General features: G+C 40.3%; 3 protein-coding genes and 4 long non-coding RNA genes across 21 annotated transcripts; 4 read left to right on the top strand and 3 right to left on the bottom strand.

The window, feature by feature from the left end:
- Positions 1-125: 125 nt before the first annotated feature.
- On the bottom strand, positions 126-27571 carry LOC135345216 (protein SDA1 homolog). 15 transcript variants are annotated; one of them, XM_064542652.1, is made up of 9 exons: positions 27355-27566; positions 27225-27301; positions 26000-26078; positions 9564-9654; positions 8536-9223; positions 5876-5980; positions 5425-5526; positions 4887-4992; positions 129-397 (listed from the first exon to the last, which is right to left on the bottom strand). In XM_064542652.1, exons 2-5 carry the CDS (start codon positions 27227-27229, stop codon positions 9156-9158), a joined length of 243 nt encoding a protein of 80 aa, XP_064398722.1. In that variant the 5' UTR covers positions 27230-27301; positions 27355-27566; the 3' UTR covers positions 129-397; positions 4887-4992; positions 5425-5526; positions 5876-5980; positions 8536-9155. The 15 variants fall into 15 exon arrangements, 8 of the variants coding, with proteins under 8 accessions (XP_064398679.1, XP_064398722.1, XP_064398731.1 ...); XM_064542661.1 differs by having other exon boundaries at positions 130-397; positions 9116-9223; positions 27355-27571; XM_064542643.1 differs by having other exon boundaries at positions 131-397; positions 9116-9223; positions 9559-9654; positions 27355-27502.
- Positions 1549-4003, top strand: LOC135345333 (uncharacterized). Its single transcript, XR_010397710.1, has 3 exons — positions 1549-1930; positions 2695-2756; positions 2838-4003. It is a non-coding gene; the product is annotated as an uncharacterized LOC135345333 (long non-coding RNA).
- Positions 6021-8090, top strand: LOC135345324 (uncharacterized). Its single transcript, XR_010397699.1, has 4 exons — positions 6021-6447; positions 7144-7275; positions 7633-7692; positions 7797-8090. It is a non-coding gene; the product is annotated as an uncharacterized LOC135345324 (long non-coding RNA).
- On the top strand, positions 9761-11042 carry LOC135345293 (uncharacterized). The gene is made up of 3 exons (XR_010397673.1): positions 9761-10128; positions 10550-10614; positions 10695-11042. It is a non-coding gene; the product is annotated as an uncharacterized LOC135345293 (long non-coding RNA).
- On the top strand, positions 12743-13552 carry LOC135345314 (uncharacterized). Its single transcript, XR_010397686.1, has 3 exons — positions 12743-12864; positions 13187-13256; positions 13362-13552. It is a non-coding gene; the product is annotated as an uncharacterized LOC135345314 (long non-coding RNA).
- On the bottom strand, positions 21729-22668 carry LOC135345191 (uncharacterized). The gene has a single exon (XM_064542563.1). It carries the CDS (start codon positions 22550-22552, stop codon positions 21776-21778), a length of 777 nt encoding a protein of 258 aa, XP_064398633.1. The 5' UTR covers positions 22553-22668; the 3' UTR covers positions 21729-21775.
- Positions 22864-23749, bottom strand: LOC135345201 (uncharacterized). The gene has a single exon (XM_064542575.1). It carries the CDS (start codon positions 23747-23749, stop codon positions 22976-22978), a length of 774 nt encoding a protein of 257 aa, XP_064398645.1. The 3' UTR covers positions 22864-22975.
- Positions 27572-27851: the final 280 nt, after the last annotated feature.

The following is a 27851-nucleotide window of genomic DNA, read 5'->3' as shown; positions in this document are numbered from 1 at the left end:
TATTCTCGAAAATATAATTCCCGAAATTAATGTTTAGTTTGAGCAATCCGCGAATATTTAGTGCCTCGAAAATAACCCGTTATTCAGCACTGAGTGATTATACGGAAAGATTATTATGCGAACTTTGACCTATATGTAATTGTTTGTCTTGTCGGATAGCAAAAATTCATATTGCAAATTGTCAAACACGTACTAATAGCAATATCTCTGTACAAAAGATTAGTTGCTTGTTTCATGTTTATGACAATAACAACACATGCACGGATGACTGATCTGATTGATTTTGAGGGAGTTCAACGAATGAGAGTTATCTCAACATTGTTAGGTTTGGAGGTTCATAGCGCTCGAGATCTTGCTAGGACCCTCTGCAGGAGACAAGTCACGTTCAATTTATTATCTGAAGAATGAAGGAAACAGTAACATGTAACAGGTGTATGTAAAAATCAATCAATAATTTATTGTGTACGATAATTATAGGTACAATGCATACACGTACTGATTAGTTAAGCGTGCCACGCTCGGCATGCTGCAGTTAACATCAGATGGGGCCACTTCCTGTTTAGCAGCATAATTGTGGTCAAATACAAGGCCAGGTATAAGGATTATGTGTTGCACATAATGTGCATAATACAATTATTGTGCACTATAGCTACTGCTAGCTCTATCACAAGCATAAAGATATTCAGTTGTCAGCTGCAAAGTCTTCCAAAACGTTGTTATTAACTCTTATTTCGTATTTACCATACTTCTCCGCCTTTGGGCGTGATCGCTGTCGGGGCATTGCACCACTCTCTCACACTTATGGGAGCTTAAACATTCACCCCCCCCCCCCCAGATTAGAGTATAGGTAACTAAGCATATCATTATTAAACATAAAATTATAATGAATGTTGTATGGCCAAGCGGCCAAAGCAATCATTGGCATAAGGCTTTAAAAAGCTGCAGTTCAGGCATGCAGCGGTATGAATGTTGGCACAGTGAGGGAGTGGCCCCACAGTTTACCAAACTCCCCTTTTTTCCCTCGAGGAAATGGGGGGATATGGCCACATCATTGGAATGATAAATAATAATATCAATGTGGTCATTCCAAGAATTTTGATGACGAATATAATGACCGCCTTTCCGCGTGAAAATTGAGAAAGTGGCTGACAAGAACACGAGTTTTTTCCTGGCCTTATAATTATGAAGTTTACAGGAAATAAAACAGACTGGAATTCAAAAATGATACATGTTATAGGATGAGCTGACAACCTAGACCAATAAAGGAATAGCTTGATGAATAATAACTATGTCGATTATTTTACTGCATGCATGCAGGGGCGTAACTAGCAATGAGGCAGAGGAGGCCTTTGCCTCCTGTACTGACAATCCATATGCATGATGCCCTGGCCTATGAACTAGACAATACATGTACAGTTGCCATTCAACAAATACTCTGCACTAGCCTCGGTCCTAGGCCGATTTTTCTTTAATAGAACGTGCACAAGCTGAACGATGGGCGATGGTGTACGAATGTGCAGGTTTATTACTCATGCACGAGGGTCGCACAACTCCTCAAGCCTGAGGGCATGACATTAGACATTATTACGATTACTAATTATGAGTTAGCAAAAGTTTGCACCATAATTATACACTAATCTAAGTTAACCTAGCTTGCATGTATGTTATAATTATTGTTACTACATTTGCATGAGCAAGGGAGATATTTGAACCACATTATACCTCCCAAACTTTTTGGTTACTAGGTAACAAACAGGTTAGCACAGCTGTAGATACACTTGTACGATTTCAGTGTTTTGGTGCCGTTACTCCGAAATTAATTTATTTCCCACGAGGGACACGTGTATGTTTCTCAAGTGTAGCAAGAGCCATATTTGATAAAGCAGCGTTCTTTGCAGACCCATGCAGACATTGTTATCAGAGGTAGGAGGTAAGCCAACTGTACAAACACTACCTAGCATAAAGCCTTAGCGATAGCAACCATACCTGCACCTATAATAATAGCTAACCCTCGGCCGAACCCACACTGTATGAATGGTTTCTTCCCACACACGAGCACACTCAAAACTAAGAATGGCTGCATGCATATAGCCAGTAGTTAACACTACAAGAATATTGCAGAGAGGAGGCCATTGTTGTAGCATGGCAGCATGCATGGAAGCCTGCCCTTCAATTGTTATAAGTTCAAAAGATCAAAAGGTCAAAAGGTTAAATGTTTGATACATCTATTAATTGTCAATCATAGCAATATATTACCCCGTGCGTGCGCAGCAGGGGTACTGGTGTGTGTGTGTGTGTGTGTGTGTGTGTGTGTGTGTGTGTGTGTGTGTGTGTGTGTGTGTGTGTGGACACAAAAATGAGCTGTTTGAGCGAACTAGACACTTTCATGGACTGCTTTAACTGCTAATGAGACAGTAGTTGATTAATATAGGCTAGTACGTTATAGTTGAAACTTGTAGGCGATCTTCGAAGGCGACAAAAAACACTGTTTCTAATCGTTGCCTTCTAGATTCACGATCATTCCCCATAATGAAAATGTTATAATAAGGTTATTACGGTAAAAAGTTATTGCCGTTTCGCTGCTGTGCAATGAAGCTCACGTACAGGGTAAATGCTTTAGCTATGAGCCTCTTGTTATTTAAAGAATAATACCAATTTTGAGATTACGTAGGTACGTACGTACACCATATGCAGGAAAGTATTCTAAAAAGGGATGGTGACAACAACAAAATACTACGTCATGTACCTAGCACTAGGTAAGTGCCACTAATCCAGTACATGTGGTAGTTCTACCAATGGCCGTGTCTTCTTGCTATTGCTATCTGTGTTCACGACAGTATTCTCAATGGTCGGGATCTTGGCATGGATGGCCTTAAAGAGATTGCTACCTAAAACCAAGGGGCCGATAAAGGAAGAGACTATTGTAGACCACAAAAGTCAAAGCATGGTGTGATGATATCACATGACCCTCTTAACACTTAACGCTGACACAAACTCAATATGTCATTAATTTATCATAAATTATGTGTCACGAATCATGTACTAAGTATAAGAGGAGATAATTACGACGCGATTGAGTGTCTCAATTACGCTAAAAGAAGATCGAGGTAATGTGCACTACACGTAAGTGAATTATTATGATATGCTGAATCAGCAGGCCCTATATAGTAGTATTGAAAGTATACTAAAGTGAATCAGACGATGTACTTTTCAAGCGAATCTAAAGTTTAGTAGGTCAAAGGGTATCCGTACATGGAGAAGGCAGTACTACAGTATACCATGCACGTTGCCTGCATGCTCATAGCAACTAACTGTCATTTCATTACTACCTCAATTTATCCTAACTGAGGTATCTGTGCCGTACCTCCTCTAGCACCAAGTGGATCATTTGAGTGATACCATACACATGTATATGAATAAAGTTGAATTTCGTATAAATTATGCAGATCTGGATGGATAACAGGCAATGATTTATTCAGAAACCTAACTTTTCACTGTATTCTACACCAGCTAATTAGGAGTTGATCTACACACATGACCAACAAGCTAGGTATACTCACCTACTCATGACAATAGAGGGTGTGCCTGTCCATAGACACTCACTGTACAGCTAGAGGGTTAGTTAGTTTGCTTCTCCTAAAGCCGCCCCTAAAACTGAATGCTTAAGCAAACCACTTGTGGTTGATGATAGATCCATTTAAGGGTATAATTATGGTCGCAATATTGAGGTCATTGTGCTAGTAAGGTGCAGTGGCAAGGAGGGTCACAGTAAAATGTTCGAAATGATATACGTCTTTCAAATCCAAATTAATGGCTTGTACGATGAAGCAATCAACTACGGAAAACAGCGCTATTACAGTAACATCTTAAATTTACCAATACGGGGAATATGCATGCATGGGCACCTTTAAATTTGACAAATAATACGAAGGATGTAACAAGTGATCAACCCCAGAAGATCCACACGAGGAAAATGTACATGGTTCAGTTCCTCCCCACACACATGCACAGTATCCACATAACTGAATGCTGATAGCAGCATAGCCACTATACCTGTGCATAAAGGGCCAATAGGTGGATGTGTGCTTAGAAGCATATACACAGGTAGCATTTATATATTCTCCACATGTACTTATGCAAGCCAAATCAGCAAACATTTGACACTTGCGATCAGGTAAGGATCATGATGTCATACAAATATATATCGGTGAATATATAATTTTATCGATGTAGCTAGGTCTTTCCTAATTTTGCGAAGGCACTTACGAAAATTTTGTGAATGTTTGATCCTCGCAAACATTGCATAGTTATCGATAATAATTATTATCTAGTGCAAACAGTTAATGTATCTTACGCTCCACTGAAAGTGTGTAACGAGCCTCTGAGGACAGATACTTGGGGAGCAGAGCTATTAAAGTCCTTTTAAAGAGGGTGTCGTTTAGTGGGAGGTTAAATAACACTTGTTGAATATACAACATTAATAGCAACATACGGTAAGTTTCGATCTACGTTTTTAATACGCTGCGAAAACGGAACGCTTCAAACGTACTACACTACGTAAACGAAACGGGAACTTTATATTGAGCGCTACTGTACATTGTACAGAGTTCTTAGAGAGGCCGGTCTTAGGTTAGTTTTGAATCACAAGAAGGGATGTCCCTACACTGGTCGGTGATGGAGTGATTGTTACTATAACAACCCTAAAAACAACCTTCTATTGGGCCTAGTCACCACATACATAAGAGGCTATAAAAGATGCAAATTTATGAGTTTAATTGTGAGATTGAGGATGGAAAATAGCCATCACTTTGAAAAGCTGTGCACATCATTCAACAGGATGACAAGGCCACTAAAGTACCAGCCCTGACCTAATACAAACCACCAACCTTATAGTTGTTACGGTTTTGTCTATTCATCCTCTACTGGTTTCTTGCCCTCTTTGGTGAGCTTTTCGGAGATAATGATCTTCCTCATCGCAAAGTATGACTCGTCCTACAAGTGGGGAATAACAAATAATTATATTATAAGTATAGCAACAAAGAAAGTATTATTTCCAGCAAATAAAATTGAAAAGTCTATTGCAAATTTTATGAATGCAAGTCGAACCCCTCCACCATGCAGGCTGAAAAAGAGACAACTGTGATATAAAAGGCCAAATGAACAGTTTGTGTACCTCAAAGATTATAAAGCGGTTCCGATTTTATTGTCCCGGCACCATATCACAAGGCAGTTCTATAATTGATATCGGGTGATTGTATATGGCATTGATATAATGTCAGTCACTCAAGGAAGAAGAGTGAAAGGTACGGATCCGGAGTTACTGTGTTCAAGCTGACTGAGCTATATATACATGTACAGACATGTATAGATCTGAATTTGTACATACAAAAGCAAACTTAATATCCATAAATCACAATCACACACCACTCATCTGCTCGCCACAGGAGAGGAAAGTTTGACACTATTCTGGAGACTGGAGAGAAGAAACAAGCAGCCCTGATCACGTACACAGCCGGTGCATTATTCCTGTAGTGTGTGGGTTGTGGTGTGTGTGTGTTGTGTGTGCATGTGTGGGAGGAGGGAGGGTTAGTAGCGCAGGAACATAAAGGTGAAACACTTGTCTATCTATCGATTTCACTAGATAATTATTTACTGGAGCCTTTATCGGCTTAATTTGAAATTACATTCTCCCAGTAAAAACGATGAACAGAACAGTTATTATACACGAATAATAATTATGGGGAGTGATGCAAAAGTTTTCCACTGTAAGGGGATTATATTGAAGCCGAGAAAACTATTAGACTGCAGCATTATATAGACATGCAGTCACAACATAAATGGGAATAACAAAATTATTGTAGCGATTGTGCCTCACCAAAATACCTTCATGTACATTTCCTCCATTATGTCCAGTGACTGACAACCGTGCTGCAATGGGACTGGTGTCCGCCAACATGGTGTACACGAACGACTGGAAACCCTGCATGCAAGAGAGAGATTTTAATTATATACCGTATGGTGGAATTTTTTCATTTTTCGTATTGTAAAGCATATCATCCTAAAATTTAACGCACAATAGTTTCTACGTCACCATTCTGAGCTGTACTAACATTTAGGTGATTCGTACGAAAATTTAGATTAAAAAATTACCCGCTTTTACGGTAGGAAGTTTGTGGTCGGGATATCATTACATCACAAAACTCTAGCTGGAATGCAAACATAGTGTACATAACGACTGGAGACCCTGCATGTGCCTTAAAGATAGGGACTTTTAGTGGCAACTTCAATTGTATTCATACTGTCCACAAAACCTTGGAATGTAAACAAACATAGATTGGCACTCGATAACGCGGGGCCACGTGGTATGATTTGCCCTGTGTATTGTTAAGAAACAAGATAGGCACCGTGAATTCGTGGTCGTGGTGATCGAGGTCATCACAAGATAAGGTATACAAAGAATAGGTACCATAAGACCTCGATTTAAGGCAACACTTTAAAATAATTACGAAGAAGGTCGCTTTTTTTTGGAGGTTGAAAAATTTATATTGAAGCCCTGGTGTCGCATATTTTAAACTAAGAGGATTTCAGCACTTAAAAACACTGATTTCCCAGTGGGCTAGAATCGAGGCTAGGGTGTGGCTACATTTACCTCTATTTAGGACGTGAGACTAAATTATTTTGAACGCAGCTGTCACTACTTTTAGAGGTAAAAAAATTGTCTAAGCTTGAGGGTGTCGTATATTTGGAGGGTCGCCTTAATAAAAGTAGACTTTTAGTCCCCTATAGCATTATATTGATGTGCTCATTATTATTGTTTATGGCATATACGAAGATAATTTATTGGACGGTTATATGAAGGGAAGCTGAGGTTTATTACTCACGAGGGGCTGTACACTGAGCTAGCACAACTCCTCAAGCCTAAGGGCATGACATATTAGACATTAGATCTACTTATTATAAGGTTGGCAAAACTATATACACTAATCTATTTAAACATTTAACATCTTGTAATTATTGTTACTATACACTGCATGAGTAAGGGAGATATTTGAAGCATATTACCTCCCAAAACTTTTTGGTTACTAGGTAACAAACAGGTTAGCACAGCTGTAGATACACAAATTATCACTTGTACGATTTCAGTGTTTTGGTGACGTCACTCCGAAATTAATCTATTTCTCACGAGGGACACGTGTATGCTTCTCAAGTGCAGCAAGCCATATTTGATAAGGCAGTGTTCTTTACAGACCCAGGCATTGTTATCAGAGGTAGGAGGTAAGCCAAGCAAACACCACCTGACACAAAGCCTTAGCCATACCTGCACCTATAATAATAGCTAACCCTCGGACCAACACTGCCTGCATGGTTTCTTCCCACACACGAGCCACACTCAAAACTAAGAATAGCTGCATGCATAATTTATATGCCAATAGTTAACACTACAAGAATAGTTACAGTAGCATGGTAGCAGTATGCATGGAGCCAGCCTTTGATTGTTACAAGTTCAAAGTTCAAAAGGTCAAAGGTTAAATTGTCAATGCATCTACTATCATAGAAGAAACACGTAATAATTATATTTAAAGAATAATACCTATTTTGGGATGTACGTAGGTACGTACGTACACCATGCAGGAAGTATTCTGAAAGAGATGACGACGACATCAAAATACTACGTCATGTACCTAGCACTAGGTAAGTGCCACTAATCCAGTACATGTGGTAGTTCTACCAATGGCCGTGTCTTCTTGCTATTGCTATCTGTGTTCACGACAGTATTCTCACACACACATTAACAGGTGCTATGGTCGGGATCTTGGCATGGATGGCCTTGAAGAGAATATTGCTACCTGAAACCCAGGGGCCGATAAAGGAAGAGACTATTGTAGACCACCGGAGTCAAAACATGGTGTGATGATATCACATGCTCTATAACTCTTAATGCTGATATCATACGACCCTCTTAACTCTTAACGCTGTATTATTAAATGTTTATAGCTACGTCACGATCATGTTTAAAGGAGATATATAATTATGACACGATTTAGTGTCTCAATTACCTTAAAACAAAATCGAGGTAATGTGCACAAGTGTATGTTGAAGCAGTAGGCCGTGGGTCTAGATAAATCCTAGCTCAACTATATATAGAGTATAGTATAATGTGAATCAGACGATGACTTTTCAAGCGAATCTACTGACTAAAGTTTATTAGGTCAAAGGGTATCCGTACATGGAGAAGGCAGTACTACAGTATACCATGCACGTTGCCTGCATACTCATTGCAATTAACTGTCATTTAATTACTACCTCAATTTATCCTAACTGAGGTATCTGTGCTGTACCTCCTCTAGCACCAAGTAGGTCATGTGAGTGATACCATACACATGTATATGAATAAAGTTGAATTTCGTATAAATTATGCAGATCTGGATGGATAACAGGCAATGATTTATTCAGAAACCTAACTTTTCACTGTATTCTACACCAGCTAATTAAGAGTTGATCTACACACATGACCAACAAGCTAGGTATACTCACCTACTCATGACAATAGAGGGTGTGCCTGTCCATAGACACTCACTGTACAGCTAGAGGGTTAGTTAGTTTGCTTCTCCTAAAGCCGCCCCTAAAACTGAATGCAAACCACTTGTGGTTGATGATAGATCCATTTAAGGGTATAATTATGGTCACAATATTGAGGTCATTGTGCTAGTAAGGTGCAGTGGCAAGGAGGGTCACAGTAAAATGTTCGAAATGATATACGCCCAAATGAATAGTTTGTGTACAAAATAATCCCTAAAAAATAGCCACCTTGATTAATTAGTATAAGGTCAAAAATAATCCTCAAAGATTATAAAGCGGTTCCGCTGCATTCTATAATCAATATCTATTTTTATTGTCTTGCCCCATATCACAAGGCAGTTCTAACTGATATCAGGTGATTATATGGGCAGTGATATAATACCTGTCACTCAGGAAGAAGAGTGAGAGGTTCAGAGTTACTGCCTGTTCAAGTATTTGCTGACCGAGCTATATATAATTATATGGTCATATAGGTCTGCATTACATACAACAAATTTCCATAATTAAGTCACAAACACAATCACACACCACTCACCTGTTCGCCACAGGGGAGGAAAGTTTGAGAGCAGTTGACACTATTCTAGAGACTGCATTGAGAGAAACAAGCAGCCCTGACCACGTATACACAGCTGGTGCATTATTCCTGTTGTGTGTGGGTTGTGTGTGGGTGTGTGTGCATGTGTGGGAGGAGGGAGAGTTAGTAGCACAGGAACACAAAGGTGAAACACTTGTCTATCTATCGATTTCACCAGATAATTATTACTGGAGCTTTTAACGGCTTAATTTGAAATTACATTCTCCCAGTAAAAACGATGAACAGAACAGTTATACACAAATAATAATTATGGGGAGTGATGCAAAAGTTTTCCACTGTGAGGAGATTATATTGAAGCCTAGGAAAACTATTAGACTACAACAATATATATAGACATGCAGTCAACATCAATGGGAATAACAAAATTATTGTAGCGATTGTACCTCACCAAAAGACATTCCATTATGTCCAGTGACTGACAACCGTGCTGCAAAGTGACTGCTGTTCGCCAACATGGTGTACATGAACGATTGGAAACCCTGCACGCAAGAGAGAGAGAGAGATTTTAATTAGACCATAAAATTATGGTGGAATTTTGCATTTTCTGTATTGTAAAGCATATCATCCTAAAATTTAACGCACAATAGTTTCTACGTCACCATTCTGAGCTGTACTAACATTTAGGTGGTTCATATGAAAATTTAGACTCCCGCTTATACAGTAGGAAGTTTGTGGCCGGGATATCATTGCATAGTATTCAGGAATGCAAACATAGTGTACATAACGACTGGAGACCCTGCATGTGCATTAGAGATAGGGACTTTTAGTGGCAACTTCAATTGAATTCATACTGTCACAAAACCTTGGAATGCAAACAGACATAGATTGGCACCCGATAACGCGGCCACGTGGTATATGGATTTGTCCTATGTACTGTTAAGAAACAAGATAGGTAAGCTAGCTACACCACCGTGAATTCTCGTGGTCGTGGTGATCGAGGTCATCAAGATAAGGTATACAAAGAATAGGTACCATAAGACCTCGACCTCGGCAACACTTTAAATAATTACAAAGCAAGAGGTCGCTTTTTTTGGAGGTTGAACAATTTATATTGAAGCCCTGGTGTCGCATATTTAGAGGGTCGCATCTAATTGTAGGTAGCTCTACAGAGTCTACTTGCCTCGATTTCAGGCCACTTAAAAACTCTGATTTCCCAGTGGGCTAGAATCGAGGCTAGTGTGTAGGGTGTGGCTATATTTACCTCCATTTAGGACGTGAGACTAAATAATTTTGAACGCAGCTGTCGCTATTTTTAGAGGTCAAAACATTGTCTATAAACTTGAGGGTGTCGCATATTTGGTGGGTCGCCTTAGACTTTTAGTCCTCTAGCATTATTGATGTGCTCATTATTATTTTATTACATTGTATACGTAGATATTGGATGGTTATATAAAGGGAAGCTGTCTGCAGACGGAGAATGGAATCTAATAAAATTACTGGTGAGCTGATAAGATACCGATAATTTATATACGCTATTCAGTTTCATCATCCCTTGATCCCTCTGTACATGCATATACAGGGCAATACGCACGTCTCTTCTGTGGCACTCTTGCTGTGGTGTTGGTGCTAATCAGCCTCGCCGTAGTGCTCATCTTCTGCCGACAAAACCACCAACTGCCACTCGGTGTACAAGCTAATGACGATGGGGACAGTTCTGAGATGGTGTGCTCTCGATTGTCACGATCCTCCGTATAAAAACCGCGTGAAGTAATGAAAACGGAATCACCTAATATCGATAATTATTGATTACTTATACTTATCCCCCTCCAATCATGCAACCAATATCGATCAGTCTTTTTCAGTTAATTGATCAGTATCGTATGTGACATTATCTGTATCGCCGCAGCACACTTAATGAATTATTCGCATGATACTATGAAATGATCGCCATATTCCCGTGACATCAACTATATATATATATTGACATAATTGTAATGCGCGCTAAAATCTACCACGAAAGATACTACATTCAGGTTCACCTCAAGGGAAGAGAAACGTGAATGTATTGATACTTCCACTGAATATACAATCATTATCATATCCATCTACGATCTCAAACTGTGACGGCCATGACTACATTATCAGATGCGTGCAAGTGTCTTCCTTCACTTCAGTGTCATTGACTGAAAACACCAGTCAGCAACTAGTGTACCACAGAACAGATTGTTTGTGCATTGCGTGGGAAAGCATGACTCTATCTCTATACGTACATGTCGTGTAGCTATAATAATAACGCGTTAATTGTAGAAACAGCTTAGGCGCTAATAGTTGCATATCATTACGGTTCTCAATGCTTGACATGGTGCACAGGAAGTTGCATGGGAAATGATTAACTCTATTTCATGTGCCGAGAGGGCTCAACACACGACACACATGCACACAGGAACCATACAGTGTGTGCATGTACACACAGGAACCATACAGTGTGTGCACGTACCTATGACAATTTCAAAATGCACACAAAACATGCAAGCTTCCTATGGAGAGTATGAAAAGTCTTTAGTTTTGCAATCGATTACAATTATATAGGAGAGAAGAGACATGGGAAATTAAATGCACGTTTATATAATACAGGTATAAAACAGTAAAAATTCTCTCAAACCGTATTTCCAATTTTTAAAACCTTTACAGCGCGTTTACGATGGTTATTCTGTATGCCCTGTACAAATTAAGTTAGCAAGGTCTTGATCGACCATAACTCTATAATATTATAATAATTATAATATATCCCCCCTGTTCCCATTCTAGATCTACCAGCCTCCAGATGATGATTGCAATGATGACCCTAAAACAGCCTATCAAACAAGGCCTTACAGCCAAGCTAAAGAGAAGACTGGCTGACATACACAGCAAAGGGAAAACTAGGGAATTAATTTATTGTGTGCTGAAATTGTAAGCTAGTGCGTGATAACATTAAAATACATGTAACTCACTCTAAGTACGTACAGCACGCACACATTGGATCATCCATTGGTATGACACAGTCAACACTTTTCTTGTACAGCAAGTTAACAAAATCTCTGTTAAATGCTCAGGCAATGCTTCCTGTTCAACTACACTAAATAAACCACATGTATGGGCATCTTGTATGGCATCAAGCCAATTCCTTCATACTATATACACACATTCCTATTCACTTCCTATTGTCCACTTGAATGAACTAGACAATACAGATGACATGTGTACAGTTGCCATTCAGAAATCTCCCTCAAATTAACATACTCTGCACAAGCTGAACGGTGGCAATGGTGTACGTATGTACACGCAGGTTTGCTATACTCATGCACAGGGCTGTACAGCTAGCACAACTCCTTAAGCCTGAGGGCATGACATTAGACTTATTGCGATTACTATAGGTTGGCAAAAGCTCAGACCATAATTATACACTTAACATGTACTAGTTAACCTATAGCTTGTATGTTATATTATATTACTATACATTGAATGAGTAAGGGAGATATTTGAAGCATATTAATTCCCAAACTTGTTGGTTACTAGGTAACAAACAGGTTAGCACAGCTGTAGATACACAAATTATCACTTGTACGACTTCAGTGTTTTGGTGACGTCACTCCGAAATTAATCTATTTCCCAGGAGGGACACGTGTATGCTTCTAAGTGCAGCAAGAGCCATATTTGATAAGGCAGTTGTTCTTTACAGACCCAGGCATTGTTATCAGAGGTAGGAGGTAAGCCAAGCAAACACCACCTGGTACAAAGCCTTAGCCACACCTGCACCTATAATAATATAAAGCTAACCCTCGGACCCACACTGCATGCATGGTTTCTTCCCACACACCGGAGCCAAAACTAAGAATGGCTGCATGCATATAGCTATGCACTACAATAATATTTCAGAGAGGAGGCCATTGTTGTAGCATGGTAGCAGTATGCATGGAGCCTGCCCTTCAATCGTTACAAGTTCAAAAGGTCAAAAGATTAAATTTTCAGTGCCTCTAAAAAACATGTCAATCATAAAAGCAACACGTAATAATTATGTTATTTTTGTAGGTACGTACGTACACCATGCAGAAAAGTATTCTGAAAGGGATGGTGACAACAAAATACTACCTAGCACTAGGTAAGTGCCACTTTCAAGCACATGTGGTAGTTCTACCAATGGCCGTGTCTTCTTGCTATTGCTATCTGACACTCACTGCATGTATTCTCACACACACATTAACAGGTGCTATGGTCGGGATCTTGGCATGGATGGCCTTGAAGAGATTGCTAGCTGAAACCCAGGGGCCGATAAAGGAAGAGACTGTTGTAGACCATAAGAGCCAAAGCATGGTGTGATGATATATCACATGCCCTTAACTCTAACTTAAATAAGGTTATTTGTGTAATTATTATTACGTCACGAATCACACACTACCGGTAAGTCAAAAGATAATTATGACACGATTGAGTACGCATCTCGATTACGCTAAGAGAAAACAGAGGCAATTAATGTGCACTATGATTATTATTATGATATGCTGAATCAGCAGGCGTGGATCTAGATGAATCCTAGCCTCGATTCCAGGCCGCAGTAAAATACGTATTTTACTGCAGCCTGGAATCGAGGCTAGATGAATCCATACCTAACTCTAGATATACTATACGTAGCTATACACTGCATGTATGCACATGACCCTCTGGGTTTACCTCGATTTAGCCTAACTGAGGTACCCGTGCCGTGCCGTACCTCCTCTAGCACCAAGTTGGTCATGTTGGAGAGATTACCATACACATGCACACATAAAGATCAAGTTAATCAGAGGTCGATCTGAGTACTAACAGGGCAAATTGGGATTGAGAAACCATTGTATCCAAATTACTCACCTACACTCATGAGTATGGAGGGTAGGTCTCCGTCTGTCTATTGACACGCATACAATCAACGTATAGTGTTTGCTGCACGGAGTTTGCTTCTCTTAAAGATGCCACTAAAAACTTAATGATAACTTTGTGGTTGATAAGCCATAAAAAGGGCGTGTGTAGACTATATATGGTTGCAACATATTGATGTCATTGTTATAAGATTGCAGTACGTACATGTACGTGGCAAGGGGGATCACAGTACAATGAAGGGAATGGATATGGGTCTTTCGAATTCAAATCAATGGCTAAAAAACGAATGAAACGAATCTAAAGTGACATCGTCAATATGGGAATGTGCATGGGTATACAGGGTGTCATACAGGGGAGAAGGGGGGATATCCCCCCTATATATATGGCTCCAATTCTCTCCCTAAAATTTGCATTCAGGTACTAGATCTATATATAGTTATGACTTTGACCTTTTTTTAGCAAATGTTTCTGGTTACTTTGCATGCATGCCTTATTTCCCCCTTCTACTTCAAGATCCTGTATGACACCCTCGGGATATAGTGAGTGCATGATAAACACAAAAATAAACGTGCAGAAATTTTTTTTCCATATTTTGGTACTGGTCACCTATTTTACAATGATAAGACTTGGGAAATATACAGTTAACAAACACACATGCATGCACAGTGGACACAACTGCAGAGTGCTGATTATTAGCATAGCAACTACAGTATAGACTCTTGGTAATCTGGTTACCCTGGGCCTATATGGGGACAGTGCAGTTTGGCCGGAATAACAAGGTGGCCCACAGCAGTAAATAGCAGTATAATGCCACGAGTCTAATGATTAATTTTGGGGTTCTGTCTCAGTCGAGGGGATAATGAATCAATATGCTCTCTATTCCAATTTTCATATGCCGTTATCTTATTTGGGGCATCCAGAACTGACCAGTATATATACAGTATAGCGAATGGCCAGATTCAGTGCAATATATATAAGGTAGCAATTCGTGCCAAACAAAACGACCGATAAATTATAATTATTGAGGTGACTGTACCTCAGAGCCGGATTAACGAGAGTCTACTGTACCAGAATAATATATATGATGCACGTATACTTAAAAGTATGTAAACAGGTAGTAGAATTAAATTTTGTATACTCTCCACATGTGCACACACACATGCATTGACCCACAACTACTATGTATATATGGTAATAAATAAGTGACTGTTCACTTGACAGCCCTCACTACGTGTCCATCAAACACCCTCATGTATTCCTTGAGGTTATAGGTACCACTGTACTCCGGGTTGGCCTTGTGGGGGAACAGCTCAACTCGAGAGAAACCAGCCATTAAGAGAGCCTTCTTGATTGCTTCAGCGTCCCACGAATATGAATCATAGTTGAAACCTTCATACACGCAAATAAGTCTTCAAGGAATTAAAATACTGTCTTGTAGCGGGTCGACACGAGTAACAACATGATCAAATGACTCTAATTTTCGTTTTAGCGTTTGGTCGTCTTCTTTGCTTAGGGAACAAGAGGAAGAATAACACTGTCCGCCTTGCTTCAGATTCATGATCACACACGACGCCATAGATACGAGCTCGTCAAAGTTTTTGGCAAAACAGAAAAGATGCACAGCCACGCAGATATCAGCTTGACAAATCTCTTTGGCAATCAATGCATCGTGACAAACGTACTCAATTCGTCCATCTTGAACACCTGCCTTCAGGTCAGGTCTGACTCTCTTGAGAGGTCCAGTTGTTTCTGAACAATGTCTACTCCAACCACTTTGCTTGCTTCGTACTCTAAAATAAACTTCCTAGCTTTAATTCCCAGTCCACAGGGAAGATCCAACACAGTCTTGTCCTTCAGACTAGGCAGTAGGGAGTACAGGGTATAGTATCGGGTACTGAACGAAGGTAATCTTGGATCAAATATTGCAGCAGTGTATCGTTCGAGCTTGTCATTGGAATAGTAATCTTTCAAAATATTGTCAGTAGCCATTATATAGATCTAGCTATATAAGCTTGCTACATAGCATGCAACTCAGCTACCTTTCCAGGTCAATCACACACCATCTGGAACAGTTCCATCACTTTAGTTTGCATCTGAGCCCAACCCACCAAATTAGCTTGATGTTATCTCCGCCCCCAATGAAGTGGCTTGGTGGCTTGTAGAGCTAGAGATGGGCGTGGGTCAATGGCTGTGCACAAACTAACCATCGATTTTATGCCTTGCTGCTGCCTCGATGGAAGTATGTGTGGCCTTTAAAAGCTGCACTCTGGTCAACTAAGCTGCTTAGCAAGCATGTAGACTATTGTAGAGCTTGTGTCCACTTGTGAAGTGCCTGTGTACACAAATGGCTTGCATGCTGCTTCCTCTTCGAAAATATTCTATGGCTAACAAGATAGTCCAGAGGGTCTACCAATGGATACTATTCAGTCCTACATGCTGTATAGCTTAACTCTTGTTTTAAACCTTTTTTTTTGAAGTGTTCTAATTGAACAGCTCATCAGAACTTCAAAGGATAATCGCATTCATGATACTATCCAATCTGCCACAGAATCCAATATCATGCAACATTCACAAGTTGATAGCACGCTCCCTCCTAGTTGGGCGGAGCCCGACCGTCCCTGACGGGAGGTAGGGTTTCAAGCCTATATCAGGATTTGTCTTTGCTGCAACTATAGTTGCAGCCCAATCAAATTGCAGCATTTCTGCTGCGGTATGTGTCACATCCGGTTGCGCAACCTCAAGCAAGGTCAAATTGGTTAACACCCACTTCAGAATAATAATATTCATAGAATAAAATGATTATTCATAGCTGCTTATCAGCGTGTTACATAATTAAGCAAGACAAATCCTGACATAAGCTTGAAACCCGACCTCCCGTCAGGGACGGTTGGGCTCCGCCCAACTAGCTCCCTCCCAGATTGTTGTTGTAAAATTTACAACAGTAAAGGGATAAGAGGAGCTGAACATCCTGAGGATCTTTTGTTAAACCTCTTAATAAACACATGACATAGATCTACTAGGGGTTAATTAACCATGCACACACTTGTAAGTTACACAGCAGCAATCATAATGTTCACTTGATAACTAGAGCACTAAAGTGCAAACCCTCGGCTGGTGACATGATAATAAAGAAACCAGAAGAGTGATAATGCAGTGCATGTAGCATGTATGACTAGCACAGCAACTCAAGAGCAATAAAACTAAACCAGACTGTAGGGATGCTGAAACATTGAGTATGTCACATGAGACATGCACTGTGGACTGGGATCACAGCAAAGAAGCCTGGAGTCTTAGACTAAGAGAAGTATGGCTCCTTCCAGGCTAGAGTATAGGATCCAGAGTCAGTAAACAACCAGTCACAATTCTACTTTCTTGGCCCTTATTCATGTTACGGGATCACTTCAGCTGCAAATACCTAGTCAGCAGAGGCAGTAATTCTAGCTTTCTACTTTAGTGACCCTGTTCCATTGTTTCTGGTACAGGATCACGTCAGCTGTAAGTAACCCATGTGGAAAAATCACAATGTAACATAGGGTATCTCGAATAAAGGCCGCGTGTAGTTAGCAGCTGCCAACGGGCAAGTTTAGCTTTTGCTCGCTTTTATCCGACAAAGAAACTTTAACATCAAAATCTGCCACTATTTAAATCAAGATATTGTTGTGTGAAGGCTATCTATGCTGCAAACGCAGCGCTATGGCATCCAGGTGAGTAGAAAACCCCATCACAAACAAACAAACAAACAAACTAGAGCACTAAAGTGCAAACCCTCGGCTGGTGACATGATTATAAAGAAACCAGAAATATAATGCAGTGCATGTAGTGATGTTGTTATCATGTATGACTTGCACAGCAACTCAGGAACAATAAAACTAAACCAGACTGGAGGCATGCTGAAACATTTGAGTACTATAGATATATGCACTGTGGATTAGGATCACAGTAAAGAAGCCTGGAGTCTCAGAGAAGTATGGCTCCAGGTTCTGCATGGAGTAGGATCCCAGTCAGCAGCAGGAGCTATAATTCAAGCTTCTACTTTAGTGTTCCATGTTCCTGGTATATACAGCTTTCTACTTTAGTGACCCTGTTCCATAGTTCTTGGTACAGGATCACTTCAGTTATAAGTAACGCATGTGCAAGTTCTGTTCAAGCTACATTTTGCTCGCTTTTATTAGACAAAGGAGCTTTAACACCGAAAGCTGCCACTATCAAAAGTACTAACTTGTTGTGTGGAGGCTACTCATGCTGTAAACGCAGTGCTAGAACATCCAGGTAAGCAGACCTAGTCACAAGCTTATTCAAGCTTCTTCGCTTTTGCTCGACAAAGAAGCTTTAACATCAAAATCTGCCACTATTTAAATCAAGATATTGTTCTGTGAAGGCTACCTATGCTGCAAACGCAGCGCTATGGCATCCAGGTGAGTAGATATACTCGTGACAAACAGACAAACAAACAAACAAACAAACTAGAGCACTAAAGTGCAAACCCTCGGCTGGTGACATGATTAAAAAGAAACCAGAAATATAGCATATAGTGATGTTGTTATCATGTACGACTTGCACAGCAACTCAGGAGCAATAAAACTAAACCAGACTGGAGGCATGCTGAAACATTTGAGAACAGGTAGTGGTACTATAGATATATGCACTGTGGATTAGGATCACAGTAAAGAAGCCTGGAGTCTCAGAGAAGTATGGCTTCAGGCTCTGCATGGAGTAGGATCCCAGTCAGCAGCAGGAGCTATAATTTAAGCTTCTACTTTAGTGACCCTGTTCCATTGTTCCTGGTATAATACAGCTTTCTACTTTAGTGACCCTGTTCCATCGTTCTTGGTACAGGATCACTTCAGTTATAAGTAACGCATGTGCAAGTTCTGTTCAAGCTACATTTTGCTCGCTTTTATTAGACAAAGAAGCTTTAACACCGAAAGCTGCCACTATCAAAAGTACTAACTTGTTGTGTGGAGGCTACTCATGCTGTAAACGCAGTGCTAGAACATCCAGGTAAGCAGACCTAGTCACAAGGTTATTTAAGCTTCTTAGCTTTTGCTCGACAAAGAAGCTTTAACATCAAAATCTGCCACTATTTAAACCAAGATATTGTTATGTGAAGGCTACCTATGCTGCAAACGCAGCGCTATGGCATCCAGGTGAGTAGATATACTCGTGACAAACAGACAAACAAACAAACAAACAAACTAGAGCACTAAAGTGCAAACCCTCGGCTGGTACATGGTGACATGATTAAAAAGAAACCAGAAATACTAGAGCACTGAAGTGCAAACCCTCGGCTGGTGACATGATTATAAAGAAACCAGAAGACTGATATAATGCAGTGCATATATTATAGTGATGTTGTTATCATCATCATGCACTGGCATGACTTGCACAGCAAACTGGAGGCATGCTGAAACATTTGAGAACAGATAGGATATAATTATGCACTGTGGATTAGGATCACAGTAAAGAAGCCTGGAGTCTCAGAAAAGTATGGCTCCAGGTTCTGCATGGAGTAGGATCCCAGTCAGCAACAGGAGCTATAATTCAAGCTTCTACTTTAGTGACCCTGTTCCATTGTTCCTGGTATATACAGCTTTCTACTTTAGTGACCCTGTTCCATCGTTCTTGGTACAGGATCACTTCAGTTATAAGTAACGCATGTGCAAGTTCTGTTCAAGCTACATTTTGCTCGCTTTTATTAGACAAAGGAGCTTTAACACCGAAAGCTGCCACTATCCAAAGTACTAACTTGTTGTGTGGAGGCTACTCATGCTGTAAACGCAGTGCTAGAGCATCCAGGTAAGCAGACCTAGTCACAAGCTTATTCAAGCTTCTTAGCTTTTGCTCGACAAAGAAGCTTTAACATCAAAATCTGCCACTATTTAAATCAAGATATTGTTGTGTGAAGGCTATCCATGCTGTAAACGCAGTGCTGTGGCATCCAGGTGAGTAGATATACCTGTGACAAACAAACAAACAGACAAACAAACAAACCTAGAGCACTAAAGTGCAAACCCTCGGCTGGTGACATGATTATAAAGAAACCAGAAGACTGATATAATGCAGTGCATATAGTGATGTTGTTATAATCATCATGCATGACTTGCACAGCAACTCAGGAGCAATAAAACTAAACCAGACTGGAGGCATGCTGAAACATTTGAGAACAGGTAGTGGTACTATAGATATATGCACTGTGGATTAGGATCACAGTAAAGAAGCCTGGAGTCTCAGAGAAGTATGGCTCCAGGTTCTGCATGGAGTAGGATCCCAGTCAGCAGCAGGAGCTATAATTCAAGCTTCTACTTTAGTGACCCTGTTCCATCGTTTTTTTGGTACAGGATCACTTCAGTTATAAGTAACGCATGTGCAAGTTCTGTTCAAGCTACATTTTGCTCGCTTTTATTAGACAAAGGAGCTTTAACACCGAAAGCTGTCACTATCAAAAGTAATAACTTGTTGTGTGGAGGCTACTCATGCTGTAAACGCAGTGCTAGAGCATCCAGGTAAGCAGACCTAGTCACAAGCTTATTCAAGCTTCTTAGCTTTTGCTCGACAAAGAAGCTTTAACAGCAAAATCTGCCACTATTTAAATCAAGATATTGTTGTGTGAAGGCTATCCATGCTGTAAACGCAGTGCTGTGGCATCCAGGCGAGTAGATATACCTGTGACAAACAAACAAACAAACAAACAAACAAACAGACCAACGTACTACTATACCCGTGGCCGCCCACGCGCGCCTCGGGTAATAATGCAGTGCATATAGTGATGTTGTTATCATGTATGACTTGCACAGCAACTCAGGAGCAATAAAACTAAACCAGACTGGAGGCATGCTGAAACATTTGAGAACAGGTAGTGGTACTATAGATATATGCACTGTGGATTAGGATCACAGTAAAGAAGCCTGGAGTCTCAGAGAAGTATGGCTCCAGGTTCTGCATGGAGTAGGATCCCAGTCAGCAGCAGGAGAAGCTTCTCTACTTTAGTGACCCTGTTCCATTGTTCCTGGTATATACAGCTTTCTACTTTAGTGACCCTGTTCCATCGTTCTTGGTACAGGATCACTTCAGTTATAAGTAACGCATGTGCAAGTTCTGTTCAAGCTACATTTTGCTCGCTTTTATTAGACAAAGAAGCTTTAACACCGAAAGCTGCCACTATCAAAAGTACTAACTTGTTGTGTGGAGGCTACTTATGCTGTAAACGCAGTGCTAGAACATCCAGGTAAGCAGACCTAGTCACAAGCTTATTCAAGCTTCTTAGCTTTTGCTCGACAAAGAAGCTTTAACATCAAAATCTGCCACTATTTAAATCAAGATATTGTTCTGTGAAGGCTATCTATGCTGTAAACGCAGCGCTGTGGCATCCAGGTGAGTAGATATACCTGTGACAAACAAACAAACAAACAAACAAACAGACCAACATACTACTATACCCGTGGCCGCCCACGCGCGCCTCGGGTAACAAACCAACAGACTACTATACCCGTGGCCGCCCACGCGCCTCGGGTAACAAACCAACAGACTACTATACCCGCTGGCCGCGGCACGGCCTCGGGTAACAAACCAACAGACTACTATACCCGTGGCCGCCCACGCGCCTCGGGTAACAAACCAACAGACTACTATACCCGCTGGCCGCGGCACGGCCTCGGGTAATAATGAAATATGTACCAATACTAAAAGCAAAAACTATGCAAGTCCTATACAGTAGTCTGTAGTCACACACACACACACACACACACACACACACACATGCAGTGTTTACTTGACGGCTATCACCACTTGACCATCGACTGTCTTCATGTATTCCTCGAGGTTATAGGGACCACTGTACTCCGGGTCGGCCTTGTAGGGGACCAGTTCAACTCGAGAGAAACCAGCCATTATGAAAGCCTTCTTGATTGCTTCAGCGTCCCATGCATACATATCATAGTTGAAACCTTCATTAGAATATATAAGTCTCCGTGGAACTAAAATCTCATCTGGCAGCGGGTCGACACGACTAGCAAAGTAATCAAATGTCTGAAATAGTTGTATTATCGTTTGTTTGTCTTCTTTGCTGAGGGAACAAGATAAAGAATAACACTGTCCGCCTTGCTTCAGATTCATGATCAAACAAGACGCCATAGATACGAGCTCGTCAAAGTTTTTGGCAAAACAGAAAAGATGCACAGCCACGCAGATGTCAGCTTGACAAATCTCTTTGGCAATCTTTGCATCGTGACAAACGTACTCAATTTGTCCATCTTGAACACCTGCCTTCACGTCTAATTGTCTTGAGACGTCCAACTGTTTCTGAACAATGTCTACTCCCACCACTTTGCTTGCTTTGTACTCTAAAATAAACTTCCTAGCTTTAAATCCAAGTCCACACGGCAGATCTAACACAGTTTTGTCCTTCAGACTAGGCAGTGATGAGTAAAGGGTATAGTATCGGGTGCTGATTGAGGGTGATTTCAGATCAACACATGCTGCCGCATATTTTTCAAGCTTGTCATCGGAATAGTAGTCTTGCAACATATTATTGTCAACAGCCATTTTTATAATCCAGGTTCAATAGCCACAGCATGCAAAGGGATCTGCTGAATACTTTGCTAAGGTGGCTGAAAACACAAACTTAATTAAGCCTTTTGTTAATGTTCAATAGCAGGTAAATTAGCCACAAACTTCCTGTTTACTGCACTACAGACTTTTAATAAACGTGATAACAATCATAATCACCAGATGACATCTTTTAACGTATGTAATCCAGCTAACATACAAAGCAAAAGCCATGTCAGTAACTCCTACACATACACACGTACACACACACACACACACACACACACACACACACAATGTTCACTTGACAGCTTCACCAGATGACATCTTTTAACGTATGTAATCCAGCTAACATACAAAGCAAAAGCCATGTCAGTAACTCCTACACATACACACGTACACACACACACACACAATTGTTCACTTGACAGCTATCATTAGGTGTCCATCGACTGTCTTCATGTATTCATCAAGGTTATAGGGACCACCGTACTCCGGGTCGGACTTGTGGGGGAACAGCTCAACTCGAGAGAAACCAGCCATTAAGAGAGCCTTCTTGATTGCTTCAGCGTCCCACGCATATGAGTCGTAGTTAAAACCATCATGCACAAAAATAAGTCTTCGAGGAACTAAAATGCTATCATGCAGCGGGTCGACACGAGTAACAATGTGATCAAATGACTCTAATTTTAGTTTTATCGTGTGCTCGTCTACCTTGCTGAGGGAACAAGTGGTAGAATAACACTGTCCGCCTTTTTTTAGATTCATGATCACACAAGATGCCATAGAAACGAGCTCGTCAAAATTTTTGGCAAAACAGAAAAGATGCACAGCCACGCAGATATCAGCTTGACATATCTCTTTGGCAATCAATGCATCATGACAAACGTACTCAATTCGTCCATCCTGTACACCTGCCTTCAGGTCCGACTGTCTTGAGAGGTCCAGCTGTTTCTGAACAATGTCTACTCCCACCACTTTTCTTGCTCCGTACTCTGAAATAAACCTCCTAGCTTTAAATCCAAGTCCACACGGCAGATCGAACACAGTCTTGTCCTTCAGACTAGGCAGTGATGAGTAGAGGGTATAGTATCGGGTACTGATTGAGGGTGATTTTAGATCAACTAATGTCGCTGCATACTTTTCGAGCTTGTCATCGGAATGGTAGTCTTGCAACATATTGTCAGTAGCCATTTTTAAGCTTTCTATGATTTATGGCGAACTTACTTCAGCAGCCACAGTATGCAAAGGACTCCATTAAATACCTTGTAAGGCTAAGGAGCTGAACACACAAAGCCCTTTTGTTATTTAAAGTGTCACCCCTGGTAGTAGGCGTGGTTCACTTGCAATTGTAATTATGTCATTGGAATGTCAGACATCTGATAATTATGCAGACAGAGAATGCTGCAAATCCGCCAAAATTAGTACTCTAAAAACAGAGAAAAATTTGAAAACACTAATGATTGAGAACCGGCTGGTATTACGAAACTATATGCTCAATCATGCATGACTGAAAACAATTAAGGAGCGGAAAAATGACTCTTACCAGGGAAATGCGCACAATGGAATGAGATAGATTATACGTCTGTTGCATGTGTGAAGTGTATGAACTGAATTGAACATTCTATGAAAAGGAACAAGCAAAAAACTGCCAATAAAAACATTATTTGTACAAGCTTTTCTCCATTGTCTTGTCAATACTTTTTCGGGAAATGAAGAAAGAGAGTCAATAATTATGGAGACGCTGAATCATTCAGAGATTCTTGGCCTGCTTTCGTAAACTAAGCAACCAAAATAAAGCCCTCTGCAGTATTCAATCAACGTGTTACGAACATTTGCTCATGCATGGAGATGGCAGGTGATGCATGACGAAGATGAAGTACACTAACTTGTTTGACAGAGGAGGCTTGTGGCATGTCAGTGACAGAACGTACAACCTATTCTACGCCATATAGAAAGAGAGCTTCATGAGATATTATTACAACCATGCAGTTTGGCAACCCAAGTAAATACTAGCTGATATTCTATTCAATTCAGCCTAGCTTATGTCATATGAGACATATCCTCTTTCAATGTTTGGGGGTGACTTATAGACATGCATACAATGATGATGGAAAAAAACTACTACTGCATGCAAATGTTTCTTTTGAGCACATGCGTGGAACTATAATTATAAGACTGCAACTAAACATGAAAGGGGCTACGTAAAAACTTTTTGCATCTACTGTTAGTTTTTACATCTATACTGTTAGTTTGATCACTTGTTTCTTACGCCAGTTTAGAGAGTGGTTAATCCATTCCGACCATGCAGGGACTTATTAGAGGAATCACTCAGAAACGTTCAGTATACCGTATAGTGCGAAATTTTGAGGCACTTATATTTCGTGGATTGGCCTCTAAAAGCTATTTCGTTGCACAATGTTCGCGGAATGACTGCTTACCGGAAGCCACGCCTTTAAATCTATGCATGTTATAGCAGGTAATTCAATTTTCGTGGACTTAATTTTCGTGTAGGATTCTAACCCACGAAATCCGCGGAAATTAATCCCATCGAAAATTTCGCGCTATACGGTATATAGGCACTTTTCTCCGTTGATATAGAAACAAATACACATCCCTCAAATTCTCAGCTGTACGATTTGCATCAACAGACAAAACCAAGTCGTATAGCTACACACAAACACACGCAACTACAGTAGAGACTCTCGCTAATCCTGCTCTCCGGCATTTACGGTCACCTCGACATAACAACCGTTTTGTCACTACTGTATACAAGGAACTCGCCCCTCTAAAGTCACGTGAAGTTAGTAACCTTGCTATTCCATATACTTTTTGCAGTCCCGAATCAGATTTATACTGACGTACTTTTTATAAGGTTCAACTGATAGCCTCGAGAATGTGATACCTTGGTTTTAAAGCCACACGCAATAAAAAACAAGCAGTACGTTTCCGGTATAAATTGAGCACTATATCTACTGGCACATTAACAAACCACACAGCATAATCAAATAATTTATAGCCAGCCACACAAGAAGAAACCCTATATCTACAATCAGCGAAACGGATACAACTTTTTACCGTAACGACTCACGTGCTTTACACTACGGGGAAGATCATGAATGATAGTGAATCTATGCAATTAACGATTAGATCGATGAGAACAGTGTTTTTGTCGCCTTCGAAGATCGCCTACAAGTTTAAACCATATAGCTAGCTTATTACTTTTCAACCACTGTCTTATATTAGCAGTTAAAGCATGTAGTCCATGAAAGTGTCTAGTTGTCTAGTTTGCTCATTTTTGTGTCCACATGCACACACACACACCAATCACTCTACCCAGCGCGAGCACAGCTAGGGTAATAACGTAGTAAACAGGATGATAATTTTTTAGAAGCCAGCAACAGTATATAGGGCCGGGTTTAAACCACAAGGGCAAGAGCTTACCCTGTCAGTTAACTTGTTGCTCTTGTGCTTTGCGTTCGTCCTCTTTATGTCAGCCACAATGTGATCGCACGTACAGTGTCTGTATAGATAATAAAAGAAACACAATCACGCATATACTCTCAGCTTATCAATTGATACATAGTTGCATGTGGGTTTTTTGCAACTTACCATTTTGAGCACCTTGTCCTTTACATAAGAACGTACATTTCTCAAAGAACAGCAAACTATACATGCAATGGCGATGTACTTAATACTAGCATTATAACTGAGGTAGATTTTTGAGGCAATATTAATTGACGTGGATCAAATGCACAACAAGTAAGTAAGTAACATAATTATCACAATGGCCACTAACGCCTATAGAACCATAATGTCAAGGAGATATTATTGTCCATTATTTCATGCAATTACTCGTAACACCTGTATATGTTTATATTACTGACTGGGTAGTGACGTTGGTTGGTACTGATCTGTTTGGAATTTAACTGGTGTTGGATAGAACCGTGCCATTTCAACACAAGCAGTCAAAAAAAGTAAGCATGCAGCCTAATCATTAATTTTTGGGGCATTTTTAGCTTGGAAAGTACCATATATACTTCTTCTATAAAAGACGCCACTTCCCATCAGGCACCATATAAATTCATCGCGGCTATTTCTTGTTTTGCACACACTATATAGCTAGCCTCGAAAACATACACCGTAATTCATGTAATTACAGCGCCACGTCAGCATCAGCATAATATTTTAGGTAGCGCCAACTGTTACTGGAATTATTTATTTCTGGCGCTTACAAAAAGGCTTGTTTGAGACATCAAGACAATCATCCTGCATCTTTGACTTCCTTCGATTCACTTCTAAACAGTTGTCTAACGGTGACCGTTTAACTTATAGCTACAGCCAATGAACGTTGTTCACGAGTCACTCAGCTCTCAACGTTGCAGCTAGCAAGTGAAACTGAGCTAGAGACCACGTCTACAAATTCTATACTAGCTGAAAAACATAAGCGCCACCATAATTTAGGCGCCATACAGCTGGGCTGAACGCAGTTTTTTGTGTTCTAAAAGATGCGCCACTCAGAAATGAAATGAAATTTTTTGGCGCTGTAATTATATATCAAACGGTAATTATTAAAAAGTAACACCTAATTATTTTAATAGAAGAAATCATTGCGATCTCGAAGCTGAAGGAGCTGGAGATATGCAATAAAAAGTCAAGTTAAAATTACCTCATAAAACTTGAGACTCTCTTGACCGGGGCCGGGGACAGGGGGTGTTTGCCAGGGGCGTGCGATAGAGCTCATTTCTGTTATGGTATAATATAGCACCACGAAAATAATGGTACAAAAATGAACCCACAGTGATGACATAATTTTCTCTAGACTTTTGTATCCAGATTGAACTAACTATAAACTTGATTTTCTTCAGTTTACCATGCATGTGCTTTGGTTCTTCAGCTCAGACTCATGTGATTCCCATATCTGGATATCCATCTACATTTACATATGTACATGTAGGTGTTTTGTGGCTTGTAATAGCTACAATCATGTAGTTGAACAAGGACCTATAATTACAACCAGCACTCGTGACCTAACCTGTTGGTTCTACATTGTGAATTGACATTAGTTACATGTGCCACTACTGCAGCCAGTGTGTGGTGTATGGTGTGTGTACAGAGCGCTAGCTGACTACAGGCTGTATTTCCTCTCATAGATGGCCTTAATTACTTAATTAGCTAAGGCCCGTCCAGCTCTAGGATTGGAAGCACCAAAAAGCGTGAAAACAAGATAGCCATATTACACGTCTATCCGTCACAGCGTCGTTCACATGCACACATGCACTTTCTTAATACAAAT

The sequence above is a fragment of the Halichondria panicea genome, chromosome 1, assembly GCF_963675165.1.
Source record: "Halichondria panicea chromosome 1, odHalPani1.1, whole genome shotgun sequence".
Classification (NCBI taxonomy): Eukaryota; Metazoa; Porifera; class Demospongiae; order Suberitida; family Halichondriidae; genus Halichondria; species Halichondria panicea.
Note: the sequence above shows the minus strand (reverse complement) of the source record. Positions and strands in the feature narration are given on the sequence as shown.